At 36.2% G+C, this 11,060-nt stretch overlaps 2 protein-coding genes across 2 annotated transcripts in view; both read right to left on the bottom strand.

Annotated features, from left to right (window-relative positions):
• The window catches only part of LOC112049521 (protein MEMO1), a 19,975-nt gene extending 9,448 nt beyond the window's left edge, over positions 1-10,527 (bottom strand). The window contains exons 1-3 of the mRNA XM_052890434.1: positions 10,348-10,527; positions 3,540-3,621; positions 592-660 (exon numbers count right to left, since the gene is read on the bottom strand). Coding sequence (XP_052746394.1) covers positions 592-660; positions 3,540-3,621; positions 10,348-10,396 — 200 coding nt within the window. The 5' untranslated portion in view covers positions 10,397-10,527. The remainder of the gene's footprint in view (positions 1-591; positions 661-3,539; positions 3,622-10,347) is intronic.
• On the bottom strand, positions 6,409-10,240 carry LOC112043255 (uncharacterized). Its single transcript, XM_024078580.2, has 2 exons — positions 9,229-10,240; positions 6,409-8,327 (listed from the first exon to the last, which is right to left on the bottom strand). Exons 1-2 carry the CDS (start codon positions 9,657-9,659, stop codon positions 7,910-7,912), a joined length of 849 nt encoding a protein of 282 aa, XP_023934348.2. The 5' UTR covers positions 9,660-10,240; the 3' UTR covers positions 6,409-7,909.
• Positions 10,528-11,060: the final 533 nt, after the last annotated feature.

Raw genomic sequence — 11,060 nt, 5'->3', positions numbered from 1 at the left:
GTGGGTATTGGCGGCAGCGCACGATGAAAGGTGCGCAGAATAGGTTGCGCACAAAAAACGTAATGATTCGTTCATCGAATTTTACTGCCCATATTTTTTTCATATCGATTCTTAAGGATTAAACTCCAAAGAAAGCTCGTCACACAGCGGGCGATGGAACGAGCTATGTTAAGAGTATCGCTGCGTGATCGAATCAGAAATGAGGAGATCCGCAGACGAACCAAAGTCGCCGACATAGCTCGACGAGTTGCGAAGCTGAAGTATCAATGGGCGGGGCACATAGTTCGTAAAGCCGATGGACGTTGGAGTCCCAAAGCGCTGGAATGGCGACCCCGCACTAGTAAACGCTGTGTTGGTCGACCCCCCACCAGGTGGACTGACGACATCAAGCAAGTCGCAGACATTCGCTGGATGCAGGCGGCTCAGTATTGTGATGTTTGGAAGTGCCTACAAAAGGCCTATGTCCTGCAGTGGACTCCATCGGCTGATATGATGATGAAACTCCAAAAACCTGCGTATATGGCCGCCATTTTGGTTCAACTTATTTGCTGTCACCTATACTTAAACACTATTATGTGTGTATAAACTTACACGACCACAGGACTGATTTGTCTGTAAGCGAATGCAGCGCACGCGCCGCAGTACGAGTAGCCAGCGTGTCTGCAAACATAATGTCACTTTTATTTATTTTACACCTGTATGTACATCATGGAATCTATCACATAGAACAGAAATATACAAAACAAGTAATAAGTATACAAAAGGCCTTATAGTTTAGTAGGGATCTCTACCAGGCAACACAAGGCTTAGGAATAAATATTGAGAGATTTAACTGTAAGTATGTGGCGTATATCTGCCGCGTGGCGCAGTGGGTAGTGACCCTGCTTTCTGCATCCACGGCCGTGGGTTCGATTCCCACAACTGGAAAATATTTGTGTGATGAGCATGGGTGTTTTCCAGTGTCTGTGTGTATTTATACATTGTATAAGTATTTATATGTAGTATATAATTGTACATTAATATTATAATATCAACTATCTTAGCACCCATAATACAAGCTACTCTGTATGCTTACTTTGGGGCTAGATAGTGATGTGTATTGTTTAAGTATATTTATTTATTATTTATTTATTATTATTATATCTACATATGACAATACATTATAAATTAAAATATGACTTCGTTAACGATAAAGGTGCTTGGAGGCCATTAGATCACCTTCCTTCAAACAGAAAGTAAAATTACTTTTTTTAGAAAGTAAATTACTTTGACGGCCTCCGTGGCGCAGTGGTATGCGCGGTGGATTTACAAGACGGAGGTCCTGGGTTCGATCTCCGGCCGGGCAGATTGAGATTTTCTTAATTTCCAGGTCTGGCTGGTGGGAGGCTTCGGGAGACGTACCGCCAAGCGATTTAACGTTCCGGTACGATGCCGTGTAGAAACCGAAAGGGGTGTGGATTTTCATCCTCCATCCTTACAAGTTAGCCCGCTTCCATCTTAGACTGCATCATCACTTACCATCAGGTGAGATTGTAGTCAAGGGCTAACATGTAAAGAATAAAAAAAAAATAAAAAAAATACTTATAAGAAATTGTAATTGATATCAATTGTAAATTATAGTACTGTATGACTTTTTCATTTCATAAAAATCAACTGTTGAGTTTCTTGCCGGTTTTTTCTCAGCAGAACCAGCCTTCCGAACCAGTGGTAGAATCTTTACAAATAGTCAAGTCAAGTAGGTACTTTTGTAGTCAAGCTTATAAACTGGGCCTAATTGAAATAAATGAATTTTGAATAATCCTACTAATATTATAAACGCGAAAGTTTGTATGGATGTTTGGATGTTTGTTACTCTTTAACGCCGCTACTACTGAAGCGATTTGGCTGAAATTTGGAATGGTAATAGTTTTTACTCTGGATTGACACATAGGCTACTTTTTATCCCGAAAAAATCCATGGTATCCCGAGATTTGCGAAAACTGATGATTTTGATGATATGAATGTTTGTTACTCTTTCACACCTCGACAACTGAACCGAATTAGCTGAATTTTGGTATTAAGATATATTATAGCCTGGATTAACACATAGGCTACTTCTTATCCTGGAAAAATCCATAGTTCCCGAGGGATTTGTGAAAAACTAAATTCCACGCGGACGAAGTCGCGGGCGTCCGCTAGTTAAATATATAATACAAATAATTAAATACTAATACTTTAACGATTCAAACGCCATCTGTTGTTCAAAAAAATAACGCCGCCCCAGCACAGGACAGCGATGATGTCCCAGTTCACGCAGAGCATCTGGACTGACACCCAAGAGGACCCATGGGCCTCAAGGCTTAATAGTAGGGGAGCCCGGGATGCTAAATTTGCAGTTACTCGAGCGTCATTGAGACCGATTACATTTGGTAGATTAAATTATAGGAAGAATAAATGGTTATTTACTTTTTCCGCTTTTAGCGGTGGAAAAAAAAACTACAGACTTTAAAAACAATTTTTATTACTTTGGCTTACTGAAATTGTAAGAAAATTTTAGCGATTAATTAGGAGATTATTTCCTTAAAAATAAGTAAAAAATTATTCGCACTCGTACCTCGAGCACTAAAATATAAGGGTTTAATTTTGTAACTTTGAAACCCTCCCATTCCATTACGTTACGCTCAAATCGTCAGATTTTCGAAATGTGCAATTTTTAGCTATCAACTCACCTACCTTATCTTAATCTGACGTGCTGGTTGAGTATTTATGAAGTTAGTTTTTTTTTTGGTTGCCCTAAACGTACCCACCAATATTAAGGGCTCATACTCGGTGGAGGTACTCGACAAAGTGTAAGGTATAGTCCCTTATGTTTATCTGCCGCGCTCGAGTAACTGCAAACATCCCCTCTTCGGCTCCTCTACTATAAGTCAAAAGAGGCTAAAAAATCATGAAGGGGAGATAGGTCCCCCGCTTCTTACCCGGGCAATAAGGCTAAGCATCAAGGCCCGTGATAGCCCAGTGGATATGACCTCTGCCTCCGATTCCGGAGGGTGTCGGTACGAATCCGGTCCGGGGCATGCACCTCCAACTTTTCAATTGTGTGCATTTTAAGAAATTAAATATCACGTGTCTCAAACAGTGAAGGAAAAACATCGTGAGAAAACCTGCATACCAGAGAATTTTCTTAACTCTCTGCGTGTGTGAAGTCTGCCAATCCGCATTGGGCCAGCGTGGTGGACTATTGGCCTGACCCCTGTCATTCTGAGGAGACTAGAGCTCAGCAGTGAGCCGAATATGGGTTGATAATGATGATCAAGACCCCACACAGATTTCAGATCATCAAATCAAAATTCATTTATTTCAATTATGCTTAGTTAACAAGTTTAAAATTAAAGTTACGAGTAAGCATTTATGTTTCATTTGGGAGGAGATGACCCAAATATTGATTGGCCTATAACAAACTGGCATTGTAAAGGCGCGTCACTTTTAGTTCTGGACTTTCATTACATCTATGTCGGGAGGGTTAAAAACTAAAGAGGCGAGGGTTACATGATACTTACGGAGCAATTATAGCTCTGGCTGGTCCATGGGTGAGATCGGCTTTGGATAACCAAAGGTCCAGTTGCCGGGACAGTTCTGAACCTAGAAAAAAAACCAGTATTTGCTTAAGTATTAAAAACAAAACTGCCTTGCTGGTCCAATGGTTAAGTTATGGTTTCAGAGCACCATGCTTACTCATACTAAACTTTCTAAATCCTAAGAGTCTCGAACAAAAACACATTATGAGCTAACAGGCCTATTTGCTTTTACGTAAATATGGGATAAAATATTATAAAGGTAAAGTATGCGGTATTTGTAAGGGTTAATATCTGGACCTACTCAACTGATTTTGAAAATTCTTTTACCACTAGAAAGCAACATTATTTGTGAGTGTCATAGGCCATATGTTATACTTATACCCATATTCTCATGGGAACAAGAACTACGTAAGTAAAACCGCAGGGCGTCTGCTGCTGCAGTTTTTGACGGCCTCCGTGGCGCAGTGGTATGGATTTACAAGACGGAGGTCCTGGGTTCGATCACCGGCTGGACCGACTGATGTTTACTTAATTGGTCCAGGTCTGGCTGGTGGGAACAGCCGTGGCTAGTTACCACCCTACCGACAAAGACGTACCGCCAAGCGATTTAGCGTTCCGGTACGATGTCCTGTAGAAACCGAAAGGGGTATGGATTTTCATACCACGCCTAAGTTATTATATTCCATCTTAGATTGCATAATCATTTACCATCAGGTGAGATTGTAGTCAAGGGCTAACTTGCAAAGAATAAAAAAAAAAATAATAAATCTCTGAACCTAATTAACTGATTTTGAAAATTCTTTTATCACTAGAAAGCTAGATTATTTGTACAATGACGACTATATGTACTATATGTATACAGGGTGTGGCGTAAATAATGGATAACCCTGTACCTGCCGAAGAGCCTCCAAATGGGCTATTCGAATATAGATTTTTTTTTATTTATTGAAGTTTCGTTTTGAGAAAAATGGCTTAAGTCATGTTTTTATAAAAATGGGTACTTTCACTTACTAATTTTGCTACAGTAATCTCAAATTTTGGAATTTTCTTTTTCTGTTTTTTTTTATAATATAGCTTAAGAGTTGTGCTACTGTTATTGATAAGGAATTTCTAATTCGTTACTCTAGTTTTGGCAAAAATTAACATGAAAGTTCAAAAAAGCCTTATTGATTATTCAGTTTGTTAATTTTGTACATCATATGGTTTAAAAAATCTCTATTAGAGCTGATTTGCCCATTATCTTAAAAACATGCTTGCTTAATGCAGATTCCGAAACGGTATAATACTTATTACATATCGCGATATTTACGAAAAAAATTGGCAATAGTCAAGAACATGTCCTTGTTTTATTTTTATTAAGTAAATTATTAAGCTATCACAAACAAATTATCTATTGCAATTTAAGTTGACTAGGTTTACCAGTGGGTGTGTGGGTTGTTTTAAAAAATAAATAAAAAACATAAAACGATTTTTTTTTATTGAAAAAGCTAAAACACAAAAGTTTACATTTTAAACTAAATGTTCAAAATGGCCGCCATTTGCGGCAATGCAGGCCCTGCAACGACGGCTGAATGACCTTTTCAGGCGTCGTACAAAGCCAGATCTCTTTATTTCGTCAGCAGCTTGAAAAATCCGGACCTTTAATTGTTCCAGGGATGTTATCTCCGTCTTGTAGACCTTTTCTTTTAAACATCCCCAGTAAAAAAAGTCGAGAGGATTCAGATCAGGAGATCTTGGCGGCCACAAAATGGGTCCTAAACGACCAATCCATCTCTCATTGTATTCATCATTCAGGTGATCCCGGACAATGCGTGCGTAGTGAGCAGGGCAACCATCATTTTGTAACCAGTAGTTATCTGGCAGTGGTTTTTGTGGCCGCCAAGATCTCCTGATCTGAATCCTCTCGACTTTTTTTACTGGGGATGTTTAAAAGAAAAGGTCTACAAGACGGAGATAACATCCCTGGAACAATTAAAGGTCCGGATTTTTCAAGCTGCTGACGAAATAAAGAGATCTGGCTTTGTACGACGCCTGAAAAGGTCATTCATCCGTCGTTGCAGGGCCTGCATTGCCGCAAATGGCGGCCATTTTGAACATTTAGTTTAAAATGTAAACTTTTGTGTTTTAGCTTTTTCAATAAAAAAAAATCGTTTTATGTTTTTTATTTATTTTTTAAAACAACCCACACACCCACTGGTAAACCTAGTCAACTTAAATTGCAATAGATAATTTGTTTGTGATAGCTTAATAATTTACTTAATAAAAATAAAACAAGGACATGTTCTTGACTATTGCCAATTTTTTTCGTAAATATCGCGATATGTAATAAGTATTATACCGTTTCGGAATCTGCATTAAGCAAGCATGTTTTTAAGATAATGGGCAAATCAGCTCTAATAGAGATTTTTTAAACCATATGATGTACAAAATTAACAAACTGAATAATCAATAAGGCTTTTTTGAACTTTCATGTTAATTTTTGCCAAAACTAGAGTAACGAATTAGAAATTCCTTATCAATAACAGTAGCACAACTCTTAAGCTATATTATAAAAAAAACAGAAAAAGAAAATTCCAAAATTTGAGATTACTGTAGCAAAATTAGTAAGTGAAAGTACCCATTTTTATAAAAACATGACTTAAGCCATTTTTCTCAAAACGAAACTTCAATAAATAAAAAAAAATCTATATTCCTATAGCCCATTAGGAGTCTCTTCGGCAGGTACAGGGTTATCCATTATTTACGCCACACCCTGTATAACGACTATATTTTATCCCTGTATTCCCAAGAGATCAGGAACAAAACGAGTAAAACCGCAGGGCGTCTACTAGTAAAGAAATAAAATAAAGAAGCCGATATAAATTATTTATTACCATTAATTTAAACTCTGCAAACACTACATATATAACATATATTTAACACAACATAAGTAATTCAATGATTTTAAAAACCGCCAACAGGTACTGTAGAAGATATCATAAAATGCATACACAGGGTGTTCCGTAATTAATAGATGAAATGCAATGCAATGAAATGAAATGGTAGATACACCACCTAATTATCTAAAACTTATTTGAATAGTTTTCCAAAAATCCCTGGGTGACCCAGTTATATTTTTTTCATAATTTCCTATTGACCCAACAAATAAACTAACTAAAAATGGCTAAGTAGTTCGTCTGTACGCCATAGAAGTAGGGGCGAGAGGATTACCAGCAAAATCTCTCAATCACTTGCTTAAAGACCTTGGCCTTTCTAGAAGTGCAGCTAGTTCTATATTAGAACGAGTATCCAAAGTTGCTCTAATAGGATCTTACCAAATTTGGATAGGTAAGGAGAATAACACGAGCAGAGAAGGGGAGTGTTGATCGATTGTCAAGGAATTCCTTAACCCTACATCCAGTGGTCAGTCCTGGACTTTGCTTGGTGTTTTTCTCTCTACCACGCGATGGACCCGGCACCTGCACAGTGAATCCATGGAATGCTAAGAGATTCATCTCTGAATCAGTTCTTTCAATACTGTAGCTGCTGGAATTAAGATATTGAAGATCTGATTTTTGTTAAACATTACGGATCAAATTACCAAAGCACTGTAATACTATTTTTGTAAATAATGTTTTATTTGTTTTGTACAAACATAGAAGGGAAAAATTGTTAAAACCCATCCTAAATGCATCAATAAGCAATCTATATGTGATCTGAGTTAAAGCCAGCATTCCTAAGATGCATCAAAACATATCTTGTAAAGAAAAAGACATAATGACAACCATTAGAAGCAAAAATGCTCTTTTTCTCAATGCTGCCGCTATTGGTACATAATATGTCTGTCCTTTTCCTTCAAAAAAATGTTGTCGATTTATCTGAACCCTACTGATATAGTCATGTATATTTCTTGTTGTAATAACATTTTTGTAACCCACCAAAATTTTTGGATTTTGAATAAAAATCACACCAAGAAATCTATACTAATATTATAAAGAGGAAAAGTTTGTGGTGTTATAAGGGGTCTAAAACTGGATCAATTAAAACTGGAACAACTAAGCCTGTTTTGAAAATTAGAATGCTACATTATTTGTGAGTGTCATAGGCTATATTTTATCCCCATATTCACATAGGAACATAAATTATGCAGGTGAGAGTCAGCTGTTACAAATAACTATAAAATCTTTTTAACAAACAAAATTGAACCGACTTCAAAATTAAATGGGACCAAACTGCAACTCTTTCAAACAATAAAAGATTTTTTTAAATTGGTTAAGAAATTACGAAGTTATGCGGTAACAAACATAAAAAAAAAGAACATATGGAACCTCCTCCTTTTTTTGAAGGTGGTTAATAATAAATATACAAATCAATCAATTATCTTCATCATTATCCACAACAGTAGCCAATGTATCAGACACAGCATTCAGTAACCTCTCACTGAACTTAGGGAACTTCTTTTCAAATTCTCGTTTGGCGCTTTCCAATTCCAATTTGACATTTTCCATCTTCTCCAAGTTATTGTGCAACTTATTGTATTCTGTAAACTTTGTTGGGTCTAGTTTGCAGTTCTTTTTGATCCTTTCCAAGCCCTCGGTAGCTTCGTTTACCGCATCAAGGAGTTGCTTATGACCTGATTCTGCGTTATAACCAATATCCACATTAGTATTCTCTAAATAGTCGAGTCTCGATTCTACTGCTGCTGATAGGTTATCTATCTTTGCTTCACAACCTGATTTTTCTGTTATATCGTAGAATTTGGCACAATCCTGACTCAGTAGATCTGACAGGCTGAAACATACAATACATATGTGTTATATAGAATCACTATTAGATGATATACAGTAGAACCCGTTTAATATGATTTTACAGGGATCGAACTAAAAATGTGTCTTAGACGGGAAAGCGTATGGGATATGGGTGGAGAATAGTGAAAAATAAACTGACTAATGTACACATATGCAATGTAAGCATTAGGAAATGTATGAAAACATGTCTCAAGTTGTAGGGACTGGTGTAAAATAATGTATTGTGGGAGAAAATGTTTTAAGCGTGATCGTCTTAAGCGGGTTCAACTGTATATACTAATATTATAAAGGTAAAGTTTGTGGTATATAGTGTTTTTCAGATAGCATGTACGGTGACAGTTCGTTTGACTCTTGAAAGTTTGGTGCGATTCACGATAATAGTATGTATTATGAACTACATAAGGCAACTGACACAGTACCCATGCTATCTGAAAACACGTCAGTAGGGTTAATGTCTGAATCCACTATTCCAATTTTAGAAAATGTACTGTATTGTACAGACTGCTCACTGAGATGTGGTAGTTCAATCACCACCTGCCTGAAAGATAATACGGCAGATGTTCTTTGGCAAAACAAGAAAGGAGCAGGACAAGAGTCGGTGCCAAAAAACAATATGAACTTTGTGAGCCTATTTGGCATAGCACCACCTTCAATCCGATCAATAGAAAGGACATGGGTACAATATTATTTTTCCTTTGTAAAGTCTAAATAAAAGAGTAGAGTAATAAATGCATTTTTGGAGTCAGTTCAAATTTTGTTAAAAAAAAAATTATCATTATGACCCCAGCAACCTGCATCAGCTTAGTGGGTCTAAGCTCCATATCGTCTCCCACAAAGCCGTTAAAAGGTGATGATGACTGTAGGAAATCATACATGCTACTTACTTTTTTTGCTCCACAGTAAAACGAATGTCCTTCAAACGCCTATTGGTTTTATCGAGTAAATCAACGTTCTGTTGGAGACGGTTCGCTAACTGTGACATTTGCACTTCCATTTGAGTTTCCTCCTTTTGAATTTTGTCTTCAACAAGGCATTCTTCGAACAATTGACACAGGAAGTTTTCGTACGCCCTTTCAACGTCCCAGTCGACATCAGCAGACGATTCAGGTTTCCATATCGACTCGTCAGCAATAAGAGTTGTATTTGCTCGTGAATTTATATTTGGTTTGCCAGGAATAATGCTTTTTCGCGATGAAAACGTTTCTTTCGGTACAACTTTTTTCGACGTCATAGGAACAGCGTTTGTGACTGTTGTAGCGCGCTTGGATGTAGGGCGCACAGGTTTGGGTACGGCGAAATTTTTGTTTTTATCCATCACTTTTGGTTTATTAGTTGTAATAAAACACAAAATCGTACAAACAAATTATTTTACAAAGTTTTCTCAACGGTTGACAAAAATGACATTTGTTTGAACGGGTGTCATGGCGACCGTTTTCGTTCAGAAATTATGAACAAGTTTATGTTTATAAATATATATAATATAGGTTTAAATCTTCCAGTAAAATATGAAAACTTCATTTAGATAATATCTTGCAAATAATTATTGACGGAAATAACAAATGCTAAAATTGCACAAAGTTATTTTTGCTAATGTTAAAAAAATTATGTTGTGTCACGCAATGTCATTTATTTCCGAACGCATCAAAAAGTTCCTTGAACCGAACAATTAATAAAATTAGACTTTCACAATAAATAAAATTAAACCAAACTAATTTAGACCCTTGAAAATCAATAAAAAGGTGTTAAATAAAAACACATCACTTGTTTAAAATGTGATACATAGATTGTGATACAACAAAAGATTAAAGATTGTCGAAAATAATTTCTTGCCTTGACCTCAAAGTCATCGACCTTTTGACTTTTTGACATTATAAAAGAAATTAGCCTAAATCATTAGCTATTTGTAAGCATGAAATTCCTGACTGAAAGACAAAGAAAAATGGCAACAAACACTTTGTTCTCTTTAAAGTTAGATACTTATTCTTTAAAATACAAAAGCTTACCATTTTCCGTGTACCAACTCCCAGCATGACTTGCGTTACGACACGACATAGTTGAAGTATTTTGTTTTCGAAAGAAATCTAAATTTCAAACCTAAACTTTCACAAATCACAATCACAAAATATGAAAATAATACTTGACTTGACGTACCTACTTTGTCTTTGTATGTATGTACTATAAATAGGTATATAGGTGCACAAACGTCAAACCCAAACCTACTGTACATAACCACAGATCATATTTTGTAATATACAGGAATTATAGATAACTTAAATCATTTTAACAACCATAGATTAATGATGGCTCTACACGATACCACCAACTATGACCCAACTAGTGTTATGCCTAGTTCGCACTACTTTAGTATTTTAGTCGAGTACAAACAATTTTTGGATTTACCGTCCTTAAATCGACTCGACTTAAATACTAGCCTTTAGACCACTTTATTGTGTAACTCGGTGTGCCATTCAAGTAATCAATCACTACATCGTTTTTCATCGTATTTTCAATTTTGCAATCAACTTAAATTGTGTTATCAACCAAATGACACCTTAATCGTTATTTTACGTAAAGTAACATTAGTCTAGTAGTGGTAATAGCAGGTATTAACGTTATTTTAACGAAAAACTGATATTTACTATATTTATTTGTTGAAATATTCATGTCAGACGACTAACAGAAAAAAACATCATTGCCACGTGATGTAAAATGGCGT

This window comes from Bicyclus anynana, chromosome 27, assembly GCF_947172395.1.
Source record: "Bicyclus anynana chromosome 27, ilBicAnyn1.1, whole genome shotgun sequence".
NCBI lineage: Eukaryota > Metazoa > Arthropoda > Insecta > Lepidoptera > Nymphalidae > Bicyclus > Bicyclus anynana.
Note: the sequence above shows the minus strand (reverse complement) of the source record. Positions and strands in the feature narration are given on the sequence as shown.